Below are 27,844 nucleotides of genomic sequence, written 5' to 3' on the forward strand. Positions count from 1 at the left end.
TCAAGAACATCGTCCGACTCTGAGGTGTATCGCCCCCTTCAGATGCATCTGTGTATAGAAATAGAATTCCTCAGGCATTGCATGGAATCCGGGTTTGGGCTTCATGTCATCGTAATAGTGATGAGGAAGAACCGTTCCGTCTAGATTTTGTGAAAATGGCCAAAACCCATAGAGAGTCACATTCCTGCAGAGCTCGATGGCGGCACTGACCAGCATGAGCCCAGAAGACAAGCGCTTCACCTGAAGTCCCTTCTCTTTCCAGTAGATTGAGAGATTTCTCAGGTATTCTGGATGGAAGAAGACGACCTGGTTTGGCAAGTCAAAGTCCTGTACCGAATGGAGCACTCGGAAACTGACGTCTGTATTAAATACATATGAAAAAGCTGGTAAGACGACCATGGCAGAGCCGTAACTCCTCACGAGGTCAATGAATGGTTTTCTCCTCTGGTGAAGCTTACCAAACCTGAAAGGAAATGCAAAAAAATAAAACAAAATATAGGGCAAGAAAAAAAAATCATCAATAAAACGGAGACATGGAGAAAGATGGTGGCAAATGGAGAACATGGTCAACAGTCAATAGGACTCAACCAACCACCAGAAAATGGTGTGGTCTATTGATTATTGAAAGAGGTACTCTGCCCCTAGATATGTTAACACCACATTTAAAGCATAGGGGATAAGATGTCTGATCACAGGGGGGTCCGGCCACTGGGACCCCCGCGATCTCTAGCCCAGCACACCAGTAATCCGCTGCATGGGGCAAACTTTACTCCATGCCGGATGAAGGCCGACCACAGCCGTCATGCCCCTTCCCATAGACATTATGTTCAGAATGCAGGCTGCTGGGACCAGACACCTTATCCGCTATCTTTGGATAGGGGATAGGATGTTTAGGGGTGAAAAACCCCTTTAAAATAAAGGGGAACTCCAGCCCTGAGACATCTTATCCCCTATCCAAAGGATAGGGGATAAGATGTCTCACTGCTGGGGTCTCGCCGCTTGGGACCCCCTGCAATCTTGTATTCGCCACCCACCTGTTTGAGCTTCACGCCGCAGTGCCAGCTCACAAACAGCCGGGTGATGACCACGGGGCCGGAGTATCGTGACGTCACGACTCTGCCCCCGTGTGACGTCACCCCCGCCCTGCTATGCAAGTCTATGGGTGTGGGCGTGATGGGAGGGGTCGTGCCCACCAATGGGATCCCCTAAATTCTTGCCCATATAGTGTAGTGGGGGAGGAGTTGCCCCAGTTGTTCCTGAGCATCAGTGTGGTAAAGGTGTGCTGTGTGTTTTGTGCTCTAAGGGAAGGCCCAGATCAAATCTGTTTTATCCGGTTATTCTACAAGGATCACCCGCACGGTGGAAGTTCATGACCTGTCGGAGGACGCTACAAGACCTTGACAGAACCCTAGCTACCAATCTTGAAGTCAGTATCAATTTATTGGGTGGAAGCACCACAAGTCCCAGCAAGGCAACAGGGCTCCCAAGGGATTACGCTGCATCCTCTCACTCTTGGACAGCACCACATACAGGCCCCTGTCGGGGAATCCGACACCCGCTTTCAAAAAAGCCCTTATTAATCTTGTACAGTTGGGGGTAAAGAGTGGAATACTGTCACAAAAAATTGCAGATTACCTTGTACCTGAGTGTCCGGTGGTGGCTATATTCCATTCTTTACCCAAGGTTCATAAAAACTCTTTCCCACCACAGATGAGACCTATCGTGGCAGGCATTGGGTCACTAAATGAGAGGCTTTGTGCCTGGACCGATAGTATGCTTCAACCTTTTGTTCCCCACATGCCCGGTTACATTAAAGATACACAGCATGTGTTAGCAGCCTTTGATGATTTTGTGTGGCAAGAGTGTCACATGTGGATCACTGCAGACGTTACTGCTCTATATTCCATCATTCCTCACAGCATTGAGTTGGTTTCTTTCCACTTTTACATCCTACCCCAGGGTCTTAATAAAAGGTTGGACGTAGTGCTTCATTATTAGCGGTCCATTATTATTTCCCCCCTTTTCTTTTTTTCAGTTTTTGGTCTCATTGTTGGGGTAGTCTACTCATGATATTCGCCCATTGATAGAAGTTTGTACCTACCATGTTCTTGTATGTATTTTTTTCTAGTTTTGCCTTAATATATTTATCGAACACATGGAGAAGGAGAAAAGTCGGCACTGCCGCACTCACGATTTTGCCGGAGTTACTGGATCACTGCACCTTCACGTCCAACTGCCACAAATCCGGTGCTCAGTCCGCCATAAGCATAAGCGTAGAAAACTTGGAAGAAGAGATCGCATACGGCACTCACGGAAACAGCAAGAAGTTTTATTCGGGATCGCTGGTCCACGCAACAACAACGACAGGTAAGTCGACCGGTTTCGCGCTACACAGAGCGCTTACACGTGACCTCTCAGAGGTCACGTGTAAGCGCTCTGTGTAGCGCGAAACCGGTCGACTTACCTGTCGTTGTTGTTGCGTGGACCAGCGATCCCGAATAAAACTTCTTGCTGTTTCCGTGAGTGCCGTCTGCGATCTCTTCTTCCAAGCTTAATATATTTATTAATACTATATATATATATATACATATATACTTTTCTATTATATTATTATACAATATTATATTTCTCACCATTACCTGCATAAGGTCCCCCGTTTTCTCTATTCATTATTATTACATGAGGTATAAGAAATTTTGATATTTATGTATTTATTATTTTTTTCCATACAAAATCTCATGTATTGCAATTCTTCCTATGCCGTTGTGTGAATTGCGACATTTGCGTCTTTATATATATATTTTTTAATCTTAAATTATATAATACATATTTCCATGTCGCAGTTCACACAATGCTTTGGAGAACTTTTTATACCTCTAGCGGATGCACAGTGGATCAGCCTATGTTCCCCTTGGGCTGCCGGTGTTCAATCGCATAGATTGTTAGTTATTCTATTTTTATTATATTTGCACTCGTTTTTTCTATATATAGTTAATAAAGATTTTGTTTTTATTTCTTTTTAACTCCGATCACATCATATGATTAATATAACAGTGCATAAGTGTTTTTTGTTCTCTATGCTAGTGGATCCGGGTGTGAACGGGAGCCACTCCTGGCTAATTAGCCCTGGGTGCCTCCCCTCGCCCCCGGTTCCATATATAAGAGTACCTGGAATTTGTAATCATTGTACGACTAAGTCCAGCACCTGGCCGAAACGCGTCACTTCCTCTCTGTACCTGTTGCCTCGTTGATGTGAATAAAGCCGCACTTGCCTGAGTTTGCTTTCTTTGTATCCTCTCACTCTGCACCATACTGTCTGTATGATACCATCTGCACCAGCTCAGTAAAGACCGTTATCCATAACCTGATGTCGGTGTGTTTATTTACTCCCCGTGTCTGGCCCAGGAGAAGCCGTCTCCAACCTCGGACCATGTATAGGATAATGGTGCCCTGGCGTCACGAAGTGATAAGGTATTTCCCTACACTACCCATGGCTACCACATATGTATAAAGTGTATAGAGTATAAAGAGTGTATAGAGTCTATGTATAAGTATATAGAGTGTATAGAGTATATGTACAGAGTATATAGAGTTCATAGAGCTGAATATTTCAGTACCCTTTCCTTTTGAGCTAAGCTAGGCTGTAGAGCAGGGTTTCCAAACCAGTGTGCCTCCAGCAAAACAACAACTCCCAGCATGCCTTGACAGCCTTTGTGTCATGATGCCTTCAGTGCACAGTGCTAAATATTGTGCTAAACATTGGGCTGGATATTTCTGCTCCATTTGCAGCTTCTTGGCAGAGCTGGCACCCTGTAGAGTTCAGTGCACAGGGCTATGGGTGTGTGTGCGGTCTCAGCCAATCACAGCCTATGACATACTGATCTGCTCAGGGCTGTATGTTCAGAGCAGCATAGCAGAGTGAGGGAGGAAGTTCTCCCCTGTATGGCTTCAGATGATGTCACGCCTGCTGAGGAACGCCCCTTCCCAGTTTGTGGAGCTGACTGAGACTGAGCAGAAGATACAGCACAATATCAAGGTAGAAAACTACCTTTTTCTCTCATTTCATATACAGAAAGTTGTTCATCTCACTTATTTATCAGGATACTGGGATTTACGGTGACCACATCAGTCTTGGTGCCAACATCATCCGCCATGGTCAGAGGGGGCAAATTAAATCTGTAAGAGAAGAAATGTCTCATAAATAAGAGGAGGACATGATCGTATTGCTCAAGTGATTCTTATTGTGGAGGTATCATGAGAAGAACAGGAGCATTGGATAAGACAGCTACATCAGGGCCAAGAACCATCTAAGCCTTTTTAGGTGGCACTGAGGAGAGGTGAGCACTATGGTGAGACTCTGGTCTATGTATGTAATTATGAAGATGGTGCTCACCTAACCTCGGTGCCACCAAAACAGGGTCAGATGCTTCTTGGCCCGGCTATATTGCAGTGAAGTAGCGAAAACAAAAAACTTCTATTTTTACCAGCACAACTCAACAAGGCGAATATGGAAGAGACTGGGGCAACAGATTTTTCCATACCCTTGAATAGGGATGAGCAAATCAAATCTGACAAATCGGAATTCGTTACGAATTTCAGGAAAAATGTGATTCTCAACTAATGCGAACATCGCTGCGATTCGATCACGCTTCATTAAACTCCATTTACTGCGGTCCAGGCTCCAGGGCATCTAAAATGGCGGATCCACATGTGAGGACATGGGGCAGGGAATCCTGGGGAGACGGGAACGAGGGTAGGCGGAAAGACCCTGAATCACATGCAGGATGCAGCCTATCAGCAGCCAGTCACCCCTGTTATGTCACAGCCCAATATTATCCGCAGCCATCTTGCAGCCAGTCACTTTAGCCTTTCATTGCAGAGAGATAGATAGGGACGGACAGCAGTGTGTGTTGCACAGAAAAGCATTTTTCCAGCAGCGATTCACCTCCCAGTCACATCAGCATTCTGTTACACAGAAGTTTTTTTTTCACATGCAATTTATGTGAATTTTTATGCACATTTTCCAAGTGAATTTCGCGAACATAGGACAAATAATCATCAATATATTTGTGAAATGTCGCAAATTTGAATATGGCCCTTGCCGCTCATCACTACTCAAGCCCATATTCTGCCCAGAAGCACTGATAGGGAAGGGAGTGAGATTGAGAGAGAAAGTGCAGTGTAGTACACAGCGACTGTGTGCTGCAGCACTGGTGTGTACTGCTGGTGTTGTACACAAATACTTTTTGAAGCATACTGGAGCGCATTCTCCTCCCCTCATAAGTGCATACCCCATACGTACATCTAAGTGGTGTACTATTTTGTTCCTGTTAAAGTCTTAAGGGCCTAGATACTGTGAAAGGCCAGCCAAAAGGACACACCGGCTGGTATTGTACACAAATACTGTTTTAAGCGTAGTACAGCGTGTTGTACTCCCCTCATATACGCACTAAGTATGTCAGGCAGAGGTCCCAGCAGACTAGGAGCAATTGGCAGCAGGAGTCACAGTGAGAGGCCTGATCTCCCGGTATCAGCTAGCGGTCGTGTCTCGACCAGCAACCATCTGCCGTCATCGATTGGTTAACACGGTCATCCACTTCACCACAAGTGACATCTGACACCCCCAGTCAACAGTCGGTGGGTTCCTCAGACACAACCCTCAGTTGGCATGAACCGGGAGCAGTCCATGTCCTCCCATTGCCTCTGACCTATGCTGTTAGAAATGGGAACCATGGTGATTGACAACGGGAAGAACATCTTGTCTGCGCTGCGACTGGGAAGACTGAGCCATGCGCCCTCCATGGCAAACGTGTTCAATCTGGTTGTCAAGCACTTCCTGAAGTCTTCACCCCATTTTTGAAACATCCTAACAATGGGAAGGAAACTTTGCATGCACTTCAGCCACTCGTACACCGCAAAGCATGCTCTCCTTGAGCTGCAGCGTAAGAACGGTATCCCCCAACATAGTCTGATTTGCGACGTTTCCACACATTGGAATTCGAACCTCCATATGTTGGACCGACTGTACGAACAGAGAAAAGCCATCACCGATTTCTTGATGATAAAAGCGGATAGGACTACTCCTCTGTGTAACTTCAATGTGAACCAGTGGCAGCTCATACGTGACACCTGCCGTTTGCTGAGGCCCTTTGCGGAAGCCACATTATTTGTAAATCGCCTGGATTATGGGATGAATTACGTCATTCCACTGCTTCATCTAGTACAACACATGTTGGAAACGATGTCTCCAGCAAGTTAGGGGCATAGATAGATCCGCCCTCCTAACTGGAAAGAAAAAAATGTGACAGGTCCCCAAAACGTTTTTGCTTTTCCCTGGCAAGTTCCAACATGAACCAACAGGTGGCTATTGCCATACGCAACAGTTGGTTCATTTTGGAATCTGACCCTGAATTCTTGGTTCATTGGTTCATTTTAGAATCTGACCCAGAATTCTTTCTGGGGTCCTTCGGACATATTTCTTTGTTGGCTGCTCCTACTGCTTTGTTACAAAACTGATTACCTCACTTCCAGTGGGTGGGTATATCCTGCCAGGGAGGAGACAACATTTTTTCCTAGTATCAGTGCCTCCTAGTGGCAAGAGCATATACCCTATTTTCTAAGCCTTCCAGATCCAAACTCAATGACCTTATGGTAGGATGAAGGTGAATCCACTTGATCTAAACCCATGGAGCAGAATACAATTCTCAGTTCCTCACCTGATCACGTAATCCATTTTGTCAATTTCACTCCCACAAAAACTGTCGAGCAAAATTCCTCCATTTCCGACCACGGCACAAGAGTCTAAGGGTTTACTGGTAAAAGGTGATGTCTGGAACGGTAAGGAAAATAATGCAACAGTGTCAATATATCAGGAACCTAGAACACGTGATTTAAGTCCTCTATGATGGAGGTCCCCAGCCCAGTTCTCAAGGCCACCAACAGTCCAGGATTTAAAGGGGTACTCCACCCCTAGACATCTTATCCCTTATGCAAAGGATAGGGGATAAGATGTCTGATTGCGGGGGTCCCACCACTGGGGACTCCCGCAATCTCCCTGCTCCACCCAGTGTTCGCTTAGAGTATTGGGTGCAGCGCCAGAGGCTCGTGATGTCACAGTCACGCCCCGCTAGGGACATCATGGCCACACCTCCTCAATGCAAGTCTATGGGAGGTCGTCACACCCCCTCCCATAGACTTGCATTGAGGGGGCATGGCCATGATGTCATGAGCCTCTGCCCCAAATCCCCAGTCATCTAGTACGGAGCAAAGTTCGCTGGAGTGCCGCAGCCAAGATTGCTGGGGTCCCCAGCGACGGGACCCCCATGATCAGGGATCTTATCCCCTATTATTTGCATAGGGGATAAGATGTCTAGGGGCGGAGTACCCCTTTAAACATTTTCTTGTTCTATTTTAATAGAGTAACAGAAAAAAAAATTGGTAACCTTGAGAACTGGGTTTGGGGACCACTGCTCTATGAGATGTAATTAGCCTTATGGATGTCGCCTTCACATTCTTCTCATTCCTTATTTCAGAGTTTCTGCATCGACAAGTCTACTTTACCTACCATCTGAGCAATTGACATGGATTCACCTTGATGGATATAAACATTCCTCCTAAGAACATGTGTACGCCTAATTGGTCAGCACTCCCTCCATTGTGTTCATGGGTAACTTACAACAAGTAAAAAAAAAAAAAACTACTTACTAATCTGGGCTTCCCTAGGTATGTCTATTGCCCAACAGTTATCATGGCCAACCATCCTAGGATAAGGTCAAGAAAATAACAAGACAAATGTAAACAAGACAATTTATGGTCCAATTTTGTAGTAAGACCTTTATACTAGAAGCCGGGAGAAAGGGAAGGGCAGTCCAGTAAACTACCACCTATCATAGTGACCCACCATAGAGACACCTCTCCGGGAAACCAGATCAATTCTTGACTACAAAAGTGCACTGAATGGGTATTAAAGTGTTTCCGGCTTCTTTTGGTTTGGTTTGGTGCCAAAATTTTGGTGTACGGCTTTTGTACCAGAATTTGCACCAAAACAACCCAACTTCTCCACTGGAATCTTACAATCTTTTAAAAAAAAATTATTATTACCCCCTTGGGGAGTAAGCCCATTTTGACCTTAAAGGAGTACTCAATCGCAAACATCTCATCCACTATCTAAAGGATAGGGGATAAGATGCTAGATCATGGGGGTCCCGCTGCTGGGGGTCCCTTCTATGGGAGGAGGCATGACAGCCCATAGAAGTGAATGATAGGGGTGCGGCGTGACGTCACGAATGTGAAAGCTGCAAACTTCCTCGTTCCTGTCGCCACCACTGCCGGCATGGAGATCATGGGGGGCCCCAGCAGCAGGACCCCCGCAATATAACATCTTCTCCCCTATTCTTTGGATAGGGGATAAGATGTTTGTGGCGGATTACCCCTTTAAGTGTTTTTTCACTTTAGTTTTTTTCCTCCTTCCCTTCGAAAAATCATAACGCTTTCAACTTTGCACTTACAGACCCATATAAGGTCTTGTTTTTTGCGTCATCAATTGTACTTTGTAATGATATCACTTCTTTTATAACTTATTTGTGGGGTGAAATAAATAAAAAAACACGCCATTTTTTAAAATTTGGTGGCTTCTGTTTCTACGCAGTGCACTTTTTGGTAAAAATTACACCTTATCTTACCTACTTATTCTGTAGGTCTACATGGTTACAAGAATACGCAATTTATTTAGGTTTTAATTTTTTTTTACTACTTTAAACTACTTTAGATTTTTTTTACTACTTCAAACTACTTTACTACATGCGCCAAAATTAGTATGCTAAAAATTGTCATCTTCTGACCCCTATAACTTTAATTTTTCCGCATATGGGGCCATATGAGGGTTGATTTTTTGTGTCGTGGTCTATAGTTTTTATTGGTACCTTTTTGTTTTGATGAGACTTTTTGATTGCTTTTTTATACCAAAAATGCACAATTTTGGACTTTGGTATTTTTTTTTCGTGTACGCCATCGACCGTGCGGTTTAACTAACCTTATATTTTAACTCCTTGGAGACGAAGGGTTTTCCAGTTTTTGCACTTTTGTTTTTTCCTCCTTATCTTTTAAAAATCATAACCCTTTGAATTTTGCAGCAAAAAATTCATAAAATGTCTTATTTTTTGCGCCACCAATTCTACTTTGCAGTGACATCAGTCATTTTACCCAATAATCTACGGCGAAATGGAAAAAAAATCAATTGTGCGACAAAATTTAAGAAAAAATGCTATTTTGTAACTTTTGGGGGCTTCCGTTTCTACGTAGTACATTTTTCGGTAAAAATAACACCTTACATTTATTCGGTAGGTCCATTCAATTATAATGATCCCCTACTTATATAGGTTGGATATTGTCGCACTTCTGGAAAAAATCATAACTACATGCAGGAAAATTTATACGTTTAAAATTGTCATTTTCTGACCCCTATAACATTTTTATTTTTCTGCGTATGCGGCGGTATGAGGGCTAATTTTTTGTACCGTGATCTGAAATTTTTAGAGGTATGATTTATGTATTGATCGGACTTTTTGTAAATTTTTTCATGATATAAAAAGTGACCAAAAATATGCTATTTTGGACTTTGGAATCTTTTTGCGCGTACGCCATTGACCGTGCGGTTTAGTTAATGATATATTTTTGAATTCGGACATTTCCGCACGCGGTGATACCATATATGTTTATTTTTATTTACACAGTTTTTTTTTTATTGGGAAAAGGGGGGTGATTCAAACATTTATTTGGGAAGGGGTTAAATGATCTTTATTCACTATTTTTTCACTTTTTTTTGCAGTGTTATAGCTCCCATAGGGACCTATAACACTGCACACACTGATCTATTACACTGATCATTGTTATCCCATAGGGACCTATAACACTGCACACACTGATCTATTACATTGATCATTAATATCCCATAGGAGACAATAACGCTGCGCACACTGATCTCTTATACTGATCATTGTTATCCCATAGGGACCTATAACACTGCACACACTGATCTCTTATACTGATCATTATTATCCCATAGGGGGCTATAACACTGCACACACTGATCTCTTATACTGATCATTGTTATCCCATAGGGACCTATAATGCTGCACACACTGATCTCTTATACTGATCATTGTTATCCCATATGGGCTATAACACTGCACACACTGATCTCTTATACTGATCATTGTTATCCCATAGGGCTATAACACTGCACACACTGATCTCTTATACTGATCATTATTATCCCATAGGAGACAATAACACTGGGCACACTGATCTCTTATACTGATCATTGTTATCCCATAGGGACCTATAACACTGCACACACTGATCTCTTATACTGATCATTATTATCCCATAGGGGGCTATAACACTGCACACACTGATCTCTTACACTGATAATTGTTATCACATAGGGGACTATAACACTGCACACACTGATCTTTTACATTGATCAATGGTTTTTCATAGGAAAACATTGATCAATGATTCTGCCGCTTGACTGCTCATGCCTGGATCTCAGGCACTGAGCAGTCATTTGGCGATCGGACAGCATGGAGGAAGGTTTGGACCCTCCAGCTGTCCTGTAAGCTGTTCCGGATGCCGCGATTTCATCACGGCGATCCCGAACAGATCCCTTAGCTAACTTTCACTTTCACTTTAGACGCGACGTTCAACTTTGAATGCCACATCTAAAGGGTTAATAGCGCGCGGCACCATGATCACCGCGCGCTATTAGCCACGGGTCCCTGACGTTTTTAGAGGCCAAGCCCGACCTGCTATGACGTTATAGAAAGGGAGTTGTCTGAGGGCATATAGGCACGCCCTCCGTCCCCAAGGAGTTAATAGTCTGGACATTTATGCACGCGGCTGTACCACATATGATTATAACATTTTTTATTTAATTATTTTTAAATAGGAAAGGGGGGATTCATTTTTTTTAAACTTTTTTTTAACACTTCATTTTTTTTCTTTATTTTTAATTTTTTTAGGCCCATAGGGGACTATACCATGCAATATTTTGATTGCATACACTGTATAATATTATGCCATAGCATAGCATTGATCAGTGTTATCAGTGCTCGGTGCTCTCAGTAGAAGACTTGTCTCCCACTGAGAGCATCTTGGACGCCAAAGGGATCTTCATTTGTGTGCCCAAGTGCATTCAGCGTGGCAGAACATTGTTAAGATGACCATTAATAACCTCATTGATATCGTGCCAAGGCGAGTAAGGACTTGTACTTCTGCATGGGGCGCTCATATTTCATACTGAATACATTGAGATGTACGGAATGTTTTGTTTCTATTTTCTTATAGTTTGCATATAATTATTATGTCAACTGATCCCGTCATCTCCACAATTTCACGTCTGATGTAGTAATTCCAGTGATGAAGAGCGGAACCTTAAACTTTACTTTTATATACAATGGGGATTATGCAACAATTTTCAGAGGTTAAACTCCTGTCTGATATTATTCACACATTGAAAATAATACAGGAAGTAATATAGGCATTAGGATATCTTTAATATAAGATAGGGATAGGTATAAGGCTATCCTTCATCTAAGATAGGAATAGTTATAAGGCTATCATTCATATAAGATAGGGATATTCATAAGGCTATCATTCATATAAGATAGGTATATATATATATATATATATATATATATATATATATGGATATCCTTCATCTAAGATAGGGATAGGTATAAGGCTATCATTCATATAAGATAGAGATATTCATAAGGCTATCCTTCATATAAGATAGGGATAGACATAAGGCTATCCTTCATATAAGATAGGGATAGGTATAAGGCTATCATTCATATAAGATAGAGATATTCATAAGGCTACTCTTCATATAAGATAGGGATATTCATAAGGCTATCCTTCATATAAGATAGAGATATTCATAAGGCTACTCTTCATATAAGATAGGGATAGGTATAAGGCTATCCTTCATATAAGATAGGGATAGACTTAAGGATATCCTTCATATAAGATAGGGATAGGCATAAAGCTATCCTTCATATAAGATAGAAATAGCATAAGACTATCCTAAATATAAGATAGAGATATTCATAAGGCTACTCTTCATATAAGATAGGGATATTCATAAGGCTATCATTCATATAAGATAGGTATATATATATATATATATATATATATATATATATATATATATATATATATATATGGATATCCTTCATCTAAGATAGGGATAGGTATAAGGCTATCATTCATATAAGATAGAGATATTCATAAGGCTACTCTTCATATAAGATAGGGATATTCATAAGGCTATCCTTCATATAAGATAGAGATAGGTATAAGGCTATCCTTCATATAAGATAGGGATATTCATAAGGCTATCATTCATATAAGATAGAGATATTCATAAGGCTACTCTTCATATAAGATAGGGATAGGTATAAGGCTATCCTTCATATAAGATAGGGATATTCATAAGGCTATCCTTCATATAAGATAGGGATAGACTTAAGGATATCCTTCATATAAGATAGGGATAGGCATAAAGCTATCCTTCATATAAGATAGAAATAGCATAAGGCTATCCTTTATATAAGATAGGGATAGACATAAGACTATCCTTCATATAAGATAGGGATAGACATAAGGCGATCCTTCATATAAGATAGGGATATATATAAGATAGGGATAAGCATAAGGCTATCCTTCAAATTAGATAGGGAAAGGCATAAGGATATTCATTCTTCATATAAGATAGGGATAGGCCAATGGCTATCCAAGGTCAAGAAGCTAGAGGTCTCATATATGCAACATGCCACCAATGGTTCCAGCAGGAGGCGGTTTGCGAGACAAAGAGTTCACCAAAACTGATATCAGGTATGAGCCCCTCTCCTACCTCTAGACCAGTGTTTCCCAACCAGGGTGCCTTCACATTTTGCCAATCCACAACTCCAAGTATAAGTAAAAGACAGAACCCAACAAAAATCCAGTTCTAACCCATAAACATTTTTATTTTGGTTTCAGCAATACATTACGGTAACCTAATGGGGGCCAATAAAAAGGTAAAATTATTAAAGGGGTATGCCAGGATTTTATTTTTATTTGACTATGCTACAGGGGCTGTAAAGTTAGTGTAGTTCATACTATAGTGCCTGTTCCTATGTTTGATGGTTGGTCTTGTCATTCTTACGTGATCTTTGCCCGAATGTTTATTTTTAGAAGTATACAACATTTGTGTTTTCTTAGCTTTTTTCAGGTTGCAGTGTGGCCTGATACATTAAATCACTAGTTGGGTGTTGAAAGGGAGCTTGTCTGTGCTTCAATAGGTGGAGCGACCACAGTGTGGGAGAGAGATCACTCTTCACAGAGCTCCAGTGAATTTTAGTTTCATGAACAGCACGCTGAAGGGAGCCTAGCTGTGCTGCAATGAGTGGGATGACTGATGTGTGGGTGGGAGAAAAGTGACCTCACACTAACAAACAAGGGATCCTGGGACTTGTAGTTATGGGAGGGAACTCCAACCGGAAAATAGCCCTTTCACAAAAAGAAAGCAGCAGCGTTATGGAGGACTCAAAAAACAGTCATTTAACCCTAAGGCAAGCAGGGATACTTCCTAAGCATGTCCAATACTGTCTGGCAGGTAAGTACTAAAGTCACCTTATAGTGGATAATCTCATAAAATATAAGCCTCATATAATTTTTTTTTTTTTTTAAGTTTAAGGCTCTTAGAAGATGAGGCGGAAAGAACTACTAAATGCTGATGCCAAGAATCAGGGAAGGGGTTAAAAGCAGATATTGTGGTCTGTATGCGGATCCAACATGGTTGGAGTGAGGGGGAGATCTCTGCAGGGGACCTTTTGACATTCCTCTTGATTTTCCTCTTGATGTTCCTCTTGATGTTCCTCTCGATGTTCCCCTCGATGTTCCTCTCGATGTTCCTCTTGATGTTCCTCTTGATGTCCCTCTTGATGTTCCACTCGATGTTCCTCTCGTTGTTCCTCTCGATGTTCCTCTTGATGTTCCTCTTGATGTCCCTCTTGATGTTCCACTCGATGTTCCTTTCGATGTTCCTTTTGACCTTCCTCTTGATGTTCCTCTTGATGTTCCTCTTAATGTTTCTCTCGATGTTCCTCTTGATGTTCCTCTTGACGTTCCTCTTGACGTTCTTTTTGACATTCCTCTTGATGTTCCTCTCGATATTCCTTTTCGATGTTCCTCTTGATGTTTTTCTCGATGTTCCTCTTGATGTTCCTCTTGACGTTCCTCTTGACATTCTTCTTGATGTTTCTCTCGACATTCCTCTTGATATTCTCTTGATGTTCCTCTTGATGTTCCTCTTGATGTTCCTCTTGACGTTCCTCTTGATGTTCCTCTTGATGTTCCTCTTGACATTCCTCTTGATGTTTCTCTCGATGTTCCTCTCGATATTCCTCTCGATGTTCCTCTTGACGTTCCTCTTGACGTTTCTCTTGATGTTCCTCTTGACATTCCTCTTGATGTTTCTCTCGATGTTCCTCTCGATGTTCATCTTGACCTTCCTCTTGATGTTCCTCTTAATGTTCCTCTTGATGTTCCTCATGCTTTGTGCTGTTATATTTATTCTTCTCTTTGACCTTTATAGAACAATTGTTTTTTGACATCTTAATCTCTGCAAAGACTCTCATTGTGAAGCAGAAGAAAAGTCCCTTCATGAATAAACTCATTGTGTCAGCGATGACTACAGTATGGATGAAACTTCATCTCCTCCCGTAACTTCAAATGGGATAAATGGACTTAAATAAATATCACACGGCTCTTTATCTAGTCCGGACTCCAGGCTTAGTTTCATCCTTTGGCTTACACAATTAGTGTCATAAACTGGGGGCAGGGAGAAGTGAGACCTAAAGCTGTCCCTAAAGTGGTACCTAAGACCCTACTTGCCCATCTGCCCTAAATGATGGATAGAAAACTTGGAGCTGGTCCCTTCAGTGCACTAGAGTGCATGGACATCGAAGTCAACAAAACAAACAGGACTGTACATGTTGGTGAACAAGTCCGGAACATAAGGGGAATACAATAACCAACAAACAGATATATGAATACAAACAAGGCAGGATATAGCATACTAACATACAACGGGTCAGGAAATCAAGAGCACTGTTCACACTGGACCCAGAACCAGGAACACAATAGACACCCCACTCCACTGATAGAGGGACATCAATACCAAAGCCAAATAGGCTCCTCTCCAGCAGGTACTCTCCACCAAGTGATCAGGGTACTGGCCTAGGAGGAAACAAAAATTCTAAATACAAGCAAACACAGGTACAGACACAAGACTCACTCACTCCTAGATAGAAAGAATAGCACAATACTCAGAACAGGATTCTATCCTCTGAGTTGCAGGGTAACAAGGTCAAAACAGGACTCACAAATGCACAGTGTGAATACAGACTAAGGCAACACAAAGCAAAATGCAGAACGAACATACACAAATACTAAAACCCGACAAATGTACTAAAACAAAGCAGGCTAAAATCTATATATCAAACATGAAAGATAACTATGTTAAAACTCAGAATTTGTGCACAGAGACAAAGTTAAGGTTCATAATAAACAATACATGGTCAGAGTACAGGTCTAACTACCAGCCGAGAGTCCCAGCTGAGCTAGGGTCTAAATAATCCGACCCTGGATCTCATAGGCTGGAAGCATTAACTCTTCCCAAACCAGGGAGAATTAGCACAGAAACAGTCCAAACACAAACCTAATGTCTGAACAGGACCAAAAACAGAAAAATGCAAAAACACAGAAATGGACATTACAATTTGTTGTTACTTTTTTGTCCTTTACTCCATCTCGGTATAAAGTAGGTCACAGTCTGCACGTATTAGAGATGCCTCGGTCACATCAGGTTTCATCTCAATATTGATACAAGCTGTTGGCATTTTCTTGTTGTAGAACAATTGCATAATTGTATAATAATAAGACATTAGGTGTATCTACAGAGTCTCTGTATTAATATTTGTTCTTATGGGATGTAGGCCAAGCCATGATGTTTTATAATTGCCCCATCTTGAGATCAGGGCCCTTTGTTTTTGTTTTTTTTTTGTATTGTTTTTTTTTACCAGACTTCTCTCTGTATCTAAAAGGTATATAATCTATTTTAATTATCTGCTATAAGATATACAGATATTGGAAGAAAGAGTTTTAAAACTTATTGGAACTCCTTGAGTCGTCAGAACTGCTGTGAGTCCTCACGACATAGAATCCACTAGTCGAGGAACTCACTCTGCAGGAATATTGGCCCATAACTAATTGGCTTCTCATAGTTCTCTTCACATGGATGGAGATGGAGGTCCTGACAAGCCCTGGGGACTCTGAAAAATGGAGAAGACAGGAAGAATCACTGCCATGTTTCTGGAGCCAATCCATGGACCATGACTATTTGACCCCCTGTGGATGGTGTATTGTCATGCTGACAGTCTTCCTCCATCATAGGGGAAAAGGGTCAATGAATGGATTAACTTAGTCACCACAATGCTTAGATATGTCTACTGTCCAAGCATCATCCATGGTATGGAACTAGGATGCCCCAAGAAAATTATTATGCTCCCCCCCCCCTCCCTCCGCAGCAGCCAACGTCACAAGCCTCTGCCCCTGTCACAAGCGACGTCACAAGCCTCTGCCCCTGTCACGATCACACCCTATCGGTCCAGGCAAGACATTAGAGAGAGTGTGATGGTGCAAGGGTTAAAGCCGCCAGACCTCTGGGTATCCTCTACTAGTCCCAGCAAGTCACCAAATTAACCCTTAGATAAACGTGTTTCCACCAGAGCTGCCTTCAGAAAGGTGAGCTCATATATTTAGAGATCAAAGACCACAGCTGATTAATTAAACATTTAATCTGATAAAAGGTATCACAGTGCTATATATATAAAAATAAACAAATGACATACAGTTACAAAAATATGAAAGAGTGTAGCAAGGCAAGTGAGGAAACAAAAGATGAAGTTCTTACAGCATGATGGTATCAGTCCATGAGAGTGAGTTCCAGCTGTTCTTAGGATGGTCTTGTCAGCTTGTTGCACATTGAACAACCTGAGTCTAGCATTGTTAAATATTATATATCTGCCTTTTTGGAGGGAGACTCCATTCCCCCCTCCCCTCTGATCCCACCAGGGGGTCTTCTCTCTTCCTGGCCCCTTATCTCTTTGATTATATGATGAGACCAGAGTGCATGACTTCAAAGGAGATACCAAACAGCCAGACCCCCCAATAAAATGCAATACACAGAAAACAAAGGATACACCGTCTGAATGACCCCTCACCCATGTCTTATAAAACACATGTATGTTTCCATAATCAGGCCTTGGGCCTGACACCTCCCCCTTAAGATGGAGACAGAGAGATCTTGCCTTTCCAGGCTAATAGATTTGTCTCCATTACTCCCTGATGCAATCATACCAGTACTTCTGCCTGGACTGTGCTGCTGTGAGGTTGTCCTGTACCAGCCCAGTCAATGTCTGCATCCTGTCCCTGAATCTCCGAACATACTTCCCCACAGAAGTCTCAGGGGCAGGTAGCCCCCCTTCCCATTCTTCCCTAACTAAATCTCGGGGTCCCCGCACTTTGCAACCATACAATAACCCAAAGGGCGAGAAACCTGTAGACTCTTGGGGTACCTCCCTGTAAGCAAATAACAGATGGGGTAAATACTTTCCCCAGTCTCTGCCCTCATTTGTTTCAGCATTTGTTTCAAGGTGCCATTGTTACCGGACACTCTGTCCAACCAATGTAGAAGGTTGTGATCAGTTATGACAGTAAAATCCCTGCTATACAGGTATGGCTGTAATTTTTGCAAAGCCCAGACCACAGCTAGACATTCCTTCTCTATGACCGCATAGGCCACTCCCAAATGTCCTGCCAGGGGGGTCTCATGGGCCAACCTCAGCAGCTCTTTCCTGTACTACCTAGGAACCACTAACGGCCTTTCTCTCTCCTGGGCCCCTAGCATGCCTTTGGAAAGGGACTCCCAGTACAAGATATCATTTTCCCAATATACCCAATGCCCATCTGTGTCAACACCTGTATGTTCAGCACGTTGTCTCAGCCCTTCAAGGGAAGGGTCACTCCCGGAAATGCTCATTTCCCTCCCCCATCTTCTGGTATCAGGGAGCACATTTCCCCCAGGTGAACTAGCATCTCCACCTTCCTCTGCTGGGGCTTGCAAGTCACACAGCTTACCCCTTGCATCACCATCCCCCCTTCCTTTTAAAGCTGCAGCCCTGGAATGCTGCTGACGCGTTACCACTGCCACCATTAGTATGCCTCCCTGGGGTTTACCTTACTCCCCCTCAGTTCGAGACATAACAATACAGGTATCATACACAGGGCTATCACTCCTTCCCTCCTCCTCCTTAGGCTCACAGGATTGGGACATATCACTCACTGCTGGTCCCTCATCTTTACATGTCACCAGGGGCACACCAACCCCTCCCCCTAGCCCAGCTCCACTAAGTGTTGGCATTGGCAATGCATTGTCACCACATGTCACAATACACCCCATTCCACTTTTTGGAAAACATTACTGGTTCAGTCACAGGTAAACAATTATCAATCCCCTGCACCCCCTCCCAGTTACCACGTTTCACAATACACCCCATTTCACTTTTGGGAAACATTACTGTGCAGGTAGTGTCCTCTGGAGCATAATGACAGACCATCCAACCCAAATAATTCCCCAGCAGAAAATTAACAGGGATGTTCTCAGAGACCTCCACCTCCCGCAAATCTTTGCCTGTACCCCAATCCAGGTAAACACGGGCCATGGGCACAGCAGGCCACACACCTCCAATTCCTTTTAAAGCCATGGTTCTTCCAGAGATGATGTCCTCTGTATCCACCACTTCAGGCCGCACCACTGTCACCCGGTCACCCACAGTTACACTCTGCAGGTTATCCGCTCTTTTCTCCACCGCTACGGACACCAGAAGAATGGCTGTGTGTCCTCCAGCTACTGGTGGAGAATTCTTTTGTTGGGGCAAGTGGCACTCAGGTGCACAATATTGTTGCATCTGTAACATCGGCGGGTGTCCCCCTGACCCAATGTGGCTCCTGTTGCTTTTGGGAATGATGGCAAGAATTTCCCGGCTGACCTGGTGGTGCTTTGTGGTGGTGTGGCTCCCCTCCAGGTACTTGCTCCAGCTTGTGCAGATCCCCACTTTGCTGTTGGTGCCCGGTGGTTGGCAAAGTCATCTCCAAGTTCTGCTGCTTCCATTGCTGTCTTGGGCTTGCGGTCCAAAATCCACTCTCTGGCTTCAAAGCTCCGCGTTTGGAGAAACTGATCCAGGACCATCAAGTCCTCCAGGGCCTCATAGGTAGTGACTTGAAGGCCCCCAGTCCATTGCCTGAATGCAGTCCTTAGCTGACCTGCATGTTCAGTGCAGCTTTCTGTGGCACTTTGTTGCAAAGTCCTAAATCTTTTCCGATAAGCCTCTGGAGTCAGATTAAAACTTTTTAGCAGGGCAGATTTTATTGCCTCATAGTCCTGGTCACTTTCAGAGGGAAGCAAAGCAAACACATCCAGAGCTTTCCCTCACAACCGTGGGGTTAGATATCGTCCCCACTGTTCCTTAGGTAGATGGAACTGCCGGCAAACCCCTCAGGAACACATCCAGATCACCTTCTTTCTCCAACATGGGGAAATGTTCCAAGCAGGGTTTGTGGTCTCCTTGATCCTGCACATCACTGCGTGCAGATAAAGCATCCCCTCTCAGCCTCAGAACCTCCAGTTCATGCCTCCGCTGGGCCTCTCTTTCTGTGGCTTGTGCCTGGGCCTCTCTTTCTGCCGCCTCTCTCTCTCTCTCTCTCTCTGCAACTCGTGCCTCTCTCTCAGCCGCTAGTGCCTCTCTCTCTGCGACTCGTGCCTGAGCCTCTCTCTCTGCAGTTTGGTACTGGAGAAGCAATTGGAGTTTCATATTGGCATCCACATTCCCAAGGTGTTGTAAGGCAGTCCGCATATAAGAGTCCAAGGCCTCATGTGGAGTACTGTCCTGATGGGAAGTAATGTTGTATTCCCCAGGAGATATCAGTCCTTGGATGGCAGTTCCAGCTGTAGGACTTTGTCTCATGTCACTCAGCTCCTCTGCACGGGCATCATACTCCACAAGATCAGCAATAAGTTGTTCCTTGTTCTTTCCTGCAGTAGTGATCTCCTTTTCTTGGCACATTAGCTCCAGTGCAGGCTTGGACTGCTTGCGATATGCCTCCATATTTCCAAGATGAGACAGAGGAGGTAAAACAGGAGATGGGGAGGACAGAACTGTCTTGCACTCTTTTTGTATGTCTTTTAAACCAGCACTGAGCAATGTCTTCTGAATTTACACACAAGAAGATGTATGCAATTTCTTTTTAGTGCTAAGATTTCCTTACAGGTAAAATCCAGCAAGCACTAAAAATCTCTAAATATATCCCGACGCTGCCACCAGTTGTCACGATCACACCCTATCGGTCCAGCCAAGACATTAGAGAGAGTGTGATGATGCAAGGGTTAAAGCCGCCAGACCTCTGGGTATCCACTACTAGTCCCAGCAAGTCACCAAATTAACCCTTAGATAAACGTGTTTCCACCAGAGCTGCCTTCAGAAAGGTGAGCTCATATATTTAGAGATCAAAGACCACAGCTGATTAATTAAACATTTAATCTGATAAAAGGTATCACAGTGCTATATATATATATATATATATATATATATATATATATATATAAACAAATGACATACAGTTACAAAAATATGAAAGAGTTTAGCAAGGCAAGTTCAGAAAACAAAAGATGAAGTTCTTACAGCATGATGATCTAGCAGTCCATGAGAGTGAGTTCCAGCTGTTCTTAGGATGGTCTTGTCAGCTTGTTGCACAGCATTGAACACCCTGAGTCTAGCATTGTTAAATATTATATATCTGCCTTTTTGGAGGGAGACTCCATTCCCCCCTCCCCTCTGATCCCACCAGGGGATCTTCTCTCTTGCTGGCCCCTTATCTCTTTGATTATATGATGAGACCAGAGTGCATGACTTCAAAGGAGATACAAACAAACAGCCAGACCCCCCAATAAAATGCAATACACAGAAAACAAAGGATTCACTGTCTGAATTCACTGTCTTATAAAACACATGTATGTTTCCATAATCAGGCCTTGGGCCTGACAGCCCCGCATCACCAGTCATCCGGCTGGCTGTACCTGATATCTGGGGTGCCGCAGCTGAAATTGTGGGGGTCCCCTTTGAATAGGGGATAAGATGTCTAGGGGCGGAGTACCCCTTTAAATTCCATTCCAGGAGAACATGTATATTTCCTCAGGTCGTTGTCATAACTCTCCTACCATGAGTAGCTCACAGCCCAGGTACTATAACAAATCTATTTTTGTTGACTGAACTTGCCGTGCATTTTTGACAATTGTCGACGAGTGTTCTCTCCAGACCTTCCCAAACACATGAACGTTCAGCATGGCCAAAGGTTCATGTGTTCTCTACTGAGAGAGTAGAGGCAAACTGCAGCCAGAAAGCTCTAGGGCCAGCCCATTCCTCCAAGAACAAAAGGGTGGAGTGGGAAAAAATCCATCATCATCTGTCGAGAGTTGAGAGGTCGCCATACAGCTCATGGCAAAGGTCTTCACCCCAGTCCTCAAGGATAACTGACAGTTTTTCCCTTTTCTATTCCAATGAAGTAACTGAGAAAACCTGGAATGTATGTGGGCTGAGGACTAGGTTGGGGAACCATAGCCCTTTGGCCGAACATGGGGGTGAATTTTCCAGACTTTAGTATGAGGTGAATGGACACCTTTACTGTTACATTTTTTTGGTCTACTCACGTGGTATTTCATGTAATATAAGGTGACCAGTACCCTAGAGTCCCATGTGTACCCTTTATAATAATTTTTTGTCTTTCTTGAGTTTGTTGGATAGTTGACTTAAAGGAGAACTCCCGTCAAAATTAGAGTACCTGTCATTAAAAGATGTTTTCAGCCCCCCCTCCCTATTCATTCCCACACCCTTATCAACCCTCCCTGTCTTAATTTTAATTTTTCTTTGGTTTTTACCCATTTAGTGTCCTTTTTATTCATCTCACTGTATGTGAACTCCAGCACCCCTAAGGGGGCATTCCTCGGCAGGCTCGAAGTCATCTGAAACCAAACTTGATTAAAGGAGAACTTCACCCAAAGATAACTTATTCCCTATCCACAGGATAGGCGATAAGTAGCTGATCGAGGGGGTCCAACCACTGGGACCAGAATGGGACGATAGAAGGCAAGGGCTCCATTCATTTCTATGGGAGCTAAGATGATGCCAGATTGCTGGACTCGGGTCTCTATGGCACTTCCATCGAAATAAAGGGAGCCTGTGCTGTCTACCGGTAGACGACATGTGCTCTTCACTGAGAGCTGGGTCCCATTCTGGAGATCATGGGGGTCCCAGTGGTCAGACTCCCCACGATCAGTTACTTATTCCCTATCCTGTGGATACCGAAAAAGTTATTTTTGGCCAGAGTTCTCCTTTAAACAAGTTTGATTTTAGAGTCTTATCTCTCTGAGGGACAAATTGGTTCCCAGACCATCATGTATAGGGCGGAGCTAATATATTCATGATGTTCATCCGCATCATTGGGTATGCATTGTACTGTATCTCGGGCTGGATCACTTGGCATCGTTCTCTCAATGACTTGTACTATTGTTGATCGTTGACGGGTACACAATACATGTCATTTAACAACAAAGGATTAATGCCTTTCTCCTGCTGTGATTTTTGTTTGACCTCTTTAGTCTTTTTAACTTTTCACCTTCTAAGAGTCAGAACATTTCAATTTTCCCCAATAGAGTTGTTTGAGGACTTACTTCTTGCAGGACAAGTTGTACTTTGTGCCATTCTTTTATTTTAGTGCAGTAACCATGAAGATGATGGGTGTTGCAGTGCAGGGTAGTTGGGAGTAGTCCCTTAAAGGGGTACTCAGCCCCTAGACATTTTATAAGATGTCTGATCGCGGGTGTCCCGTAGTTGGGGACACCAGCAATCTCAATGCTGCACCCGGTGGTCGTTTAGAGCATCGGGTGCAGCGCCGGAGGCTTGTGACGTCATGGCCATGAACGCTCAATGCAAGCCTATGGGAGGGGGCGTGACGGCCGTCACGCCACCTCCCATAGACTTGCATTGAGGGGTCGTGGCCGTGACATCACGAGCCTCCACCCCGCATCGCCAGTCATCAGGCATGGAGCGAAGTTCACTCCGTGCACCAAATGTCTAGGGTGCCGCAGCCAAGATCGCGGGGGTTCCCCAAAGGCTGAACCCCCCCCCCCCAACACATTATCATGACGTGGACTCCAAACCCCTCTACGGGCTGTAATGCACATAACAAGAAAGCCGACCTGAACCTTGACCTGGGGCTGACGTGTTATGGGTGGCATTTACCTTTGGGAGCATTTCATGAAGTTTTTCGTTGACAGTCACTTTCTTGGGGTTGGTCTCATATTGTAGTTGATGTCCGAGAGGAGCGTTCTGCTGGGTGACTATGAACGAGCGAGACGCGTTACAACAGCTTCCAAACTTTATTCTGTAGGAAAAGAATGAGAAAAACACCCTGGATGGAAATATCTGGATAAAGTATAGAGTAACGGAGTATATATGTAGACAACTGGGGCTTTGGTGGACATGGAAGAAGAATGTGTCCTCCATTATGGTGGGAAGCCCAGTAGTTGGACAATTTATAGACTTATTGTAAGATGGGCGCGTCCCGCGATGTGAATCCCAGTCCCGCCAGCGGGTGCAGGAGGGGAACGCTCACGGCCAAAATGACTGGCCGGAGCGTAGACTGTAACGCTCATCTATGGCCTACAGGATCCTTAGTGGACACCAGTCTAGTAGATGGGAACTGGCAGGTGTCAAAGGGGCAACAACCAGCCATTCTGACTGGTTAGTGCAGGGAGGTGCACAGGTTGACTATGTCCTTTTAATGTTCCTCCTAAAAGTGCCCTGGGCAGTGCAGGGAAGTCTGGCATCATTATGTGGGTGTTTCTATAAATAATTATGAGAAGTGCCCTTTTTTCCAGTTCAGCCCCTGCCCAAAATGTCTGTGCACGTCCCTTGGTTAGAGTGTTTGGGGTAGGCCCAGAGTGTGCATATACAGCAGCCTACTGCCCGTATTCCCAGTGTCTTTTGTATCATTGTATATTTCTGTACACTGTATATCCTCCTCGTCCTCACCGTAGCAGGTTGTGCTCTGATTGGTTGTATCTCCAGGGACATCTCTGGAGGTCGTTCATGTATCTCCTGAAGGTATTGGCTTTGACTCTGCAGAAAAATATCAATAAATACAACAGTGTTCACCATCTATGGACTATTGGCCATGCTGCTTCTATTACAGACTGGAATTCAAGTAGATTTATGATTCATATGGACTTATGGACTTTTCCATGTGATAAACACAAAATACATAGAGCTGTGAGAGATTATACCATGAACATACCCCCCTCATTATACCATGAATATACCCCCCATTATACCATGAATATACCCCCCTCATTATACCATGAATATACCCCCCATATACCATGAATATACCCCCCCATTATACCATGAACATACCCCTCCATTATACCATGAATATCCCCCCCAATATACCATGAATATCCCCCCCATTATACCATGAATGTACCCCCCCATTATACCATGAATATACCCCCCATTATACCATGAATATACCCCCCCATTATACCATGAATATACCCCCCCCATTATACCATGAATATACCCCCCCATTATACCATGAATATACCCCCCCATTATACCATGAACATACCCCCCATTATACCATGAATATCCCCCAATATACCATGAATATCCCCCCCATTATACCATGAATATACCCCCCCCATTATACCATGAATATACCCCCCCCCATTATACCATGAATATCCCCCAATATACCATGAATATCCCCCCCATTATACCATGAATATACCCCCCCCATTATACCATGAATATACCCCCCCCCATTATACCATGAATATACCCCCCCATTATACCATGAATATACCCCCCCATTATACCATGAATATACCCCCCCATTATACCATGAATATACCCCCCCCCATTATACCATGAATATACCCCCCCATTATACCATGAATATACCCCCCACCATTATACCATGAATATACCCACCCATTATACCATGAATATACCCCCCCCCCCCCCATTATACCATGAATATACCCCCCCCCCCCCCCCCGCATTATATCCTTAGTTACCTCTTCAGGGAGTTGTGGAGGATGAGGCCCTTGATGGCCGCACATTGGGCAGCAGACAGTGGATTGTAGGGGACATGTCTCCTGACAAGAGAGACGGCCTGTATCATTTATTATGATAGATGGATATAAGATAGATAGATAAATAGATAGATATGAGATAGATAGATAGATAGATATGAGATATATAGATAGATATGAGATAGATAGATATGAGATAGATAGATGGATAGATAAGAGATATAGATATGAGATAGATAGATATGAGATAGATAGATAGATAGATATGAGATCGATAGATATGAGATAGATATGAGGTAGATAAATAGATATGAGATAGATAGATAGATATATGAGATAGATAGATAGATAGATATGAGATACATATGAGGTAGATAAATAGATATGAGATAAATAGATATGAGATAGATATATATGAGATAGATAGATATGAGATAGATATATATGAGATAGATAGATAGATAGATAGATAGATAGATAGATATGAGATAGATAGATAGATAGATAGATAGATAGATAGATAGATAAATAGATAGGAGATAGATAGATAGATATGAGATAGATAAATAGATATGAGATAGATATATATGAGATAGATAGATAGATAGATAGATAGATATGAGATAGATATGAGGTAGATAAATAGATATGAGATAGATATATATGATAGATAGATAGATAGATAGATAGATAGATATGAGATAGATATGAGGTAGATAAATAGATATGAGATAGATAGATAGATAGATAGATATGAGATAGATATATATGAGATAGATAGATAGATATGAGATAGATAGATAGATAGATATGAGATAGATATATATGAGATAGATAGATAGATATGAGATAGATAGATAGATAGATAGATAGATAAATAGATAGAAGATAGATATCAAATAGATAGATATCCAGACAAGATGATTCCGCAGGACACCAGAAGATTTCAAGCAGAAGGGGTCTTAGTTCTCCATGTACAGATACAACGTTTCGGCAGGATCTCACAGGCTTCCTCAATCATCACAAAATTGGAATCAAGGCTTCAATTTATCAGGTGAACAATAAAGTGCATAATCAATATCAATTAATACAAAAACTCATATAATTCATAAATATCTCCAAGTGCATTACATATAATGGAACCAGTGATTAGATATCATAATTAACTAAATATCTGAGAGTCCTTATAATTATTATATCCATAATATCAAGTCATCTTTAATTAATATTGTACAGGGGCATGACGTGAGAATGATTAAAAACATTAAGAGGGGCGGGCGATCGTAGCTCACTGGTATATAGTGTATAATCGCCGTTACAGTGTATGTCCGTGGTGAACGCCAAATCATGTGATGTCCGCACACATAACGTCAACATCACGTGATCAGCCTCACCATGTTAGCATGCGCGGTAGATGCGTATGTAACGCTGAGCGCTCCGGCCTCTGCTCCTGGACCGGAGCGCTCACTGCGTTTGTCCCCGCAGAGTGCCCCGGTCAGACTCACTGACCGGGGACACTCTGTTTCTGTCACTGGCGGGGACGCGTCTGCGCTGCGGGTTGTCCCCATGCACGTCCCGCGTCCCATCCTCACTTACCTGCACCCGCTACGACTCTCTCCTCTGCTCCCCGGTCACTTGGTTCCCGGCGCGCGCGTCCCTGCACTATAGGGCGCGCGCGCGGTGGCTGGGTAAAATTTAAAGGGCCAGTGCACCATTGATTGGTGCCTGGCCCAATCCTAATACACCTGTCCCTATAAATGTATCCTGCCCCTTCCTCCCCTTGCCGGATCTTTGTTGCCTTTGTGCCCAAGAGAAAGCGTTTTCTGTGTACTCCTTGCCTGTTGCCGAACCCGTTGCTAACGACTACCGCCTCTGAACCTGTGCTGCCTGCCCTGATCTTTTGCTACGTCTGACTACGCCTCTGCCTGTCCCTTCTGTAGTACGCCTGTCTCAGCAGTTAGTGAGGTTGAGCCGCTACCGGAGGACACGACCTGGTAGTTACCGCCGCAGCAAGTCCATCCTGCTTTGCGGCGGGCTCTGGTGAAAACCAGTAACTACTTAGAACTGATCCTCCGGTACGGTCCACACCAATCCCTCACTGACACAGGGTATCCACTTCCAGAACCGCTTCCTGCCACCAGTCTGGATCCTTACAGTAAGATCCGGCCATGGATCCCGCTGACATGCCCTTGCCTAGTGTCGCGGACCTTTCTACAGTTGTGGCCCAACAGTCGCAGCAGATCGTCCAGCAAGGTCAACAGCTGGAACAATTGACCGCCATGCTGCAGCAACTTCTTCCAGCGCAGCAGCAACCGCTGTCTCCGCCTGCACCAGCTTCACCACCGCAGCCGGTTGCCGCCGCCACTTCTAGAGTCCGTTTGTCCATGCCGGCCAAGTATGACAGTGATCCCAAGTTGTGCCGCGGATTCCTGTCCCAATGCTCTCTTCATCTTGAGATGTTGGATGACCAGTTCCCCTCGGAGCGAGCCAAGGTGGCATTTTTCGTTAGCCTGCTTTCTGGGAAGG

At 43.5% G+C, this 27,844-nt stretch overlaps 1 protein-coding gene across 1 annotated transcript; it reads right to left on the reverse strand.

Annotated features, from left to right (window-relative positions):
• On the reverse strand, positions 1–24,316 carry LOC130366726 (alpha-2,8-sialyltransferase 8F-like). The gene is made up of 5 exons (XM_056569049.1): positions 24,255–24,316; positions 23,463–23,604; positions 6,717–6,829; positions 4,090–4,176; positions 1–463 (listed from the first exon to the last, which is right to left on the reverse strand). Exons 1-5 carry the CDS (start codon positions 24,311–24,313, stop codon positions 1–3), a joined length of 864 nt encoding a protein of 287 aa, XP_056425024.1. The 5' UTR covers positions 24,314–24,316.
• Between the last annotated feature and the right edge of the window lie 3,528 nt (positions 24,317–27,844).

This window comes from Hyla sarda, chromosome 4, assembly GCF_029499605.1.
Source record: "Hyla sarda isolate aHylSar1 chromosome 4, aHylSar1.hap1, whole genome shotgun sequence".
Taxonomy (NCBI): Eukaryota; Metazoa; Chordata; class Amphibia; order Anura; family Hylidae; genus Hyla; species Hyla sarda.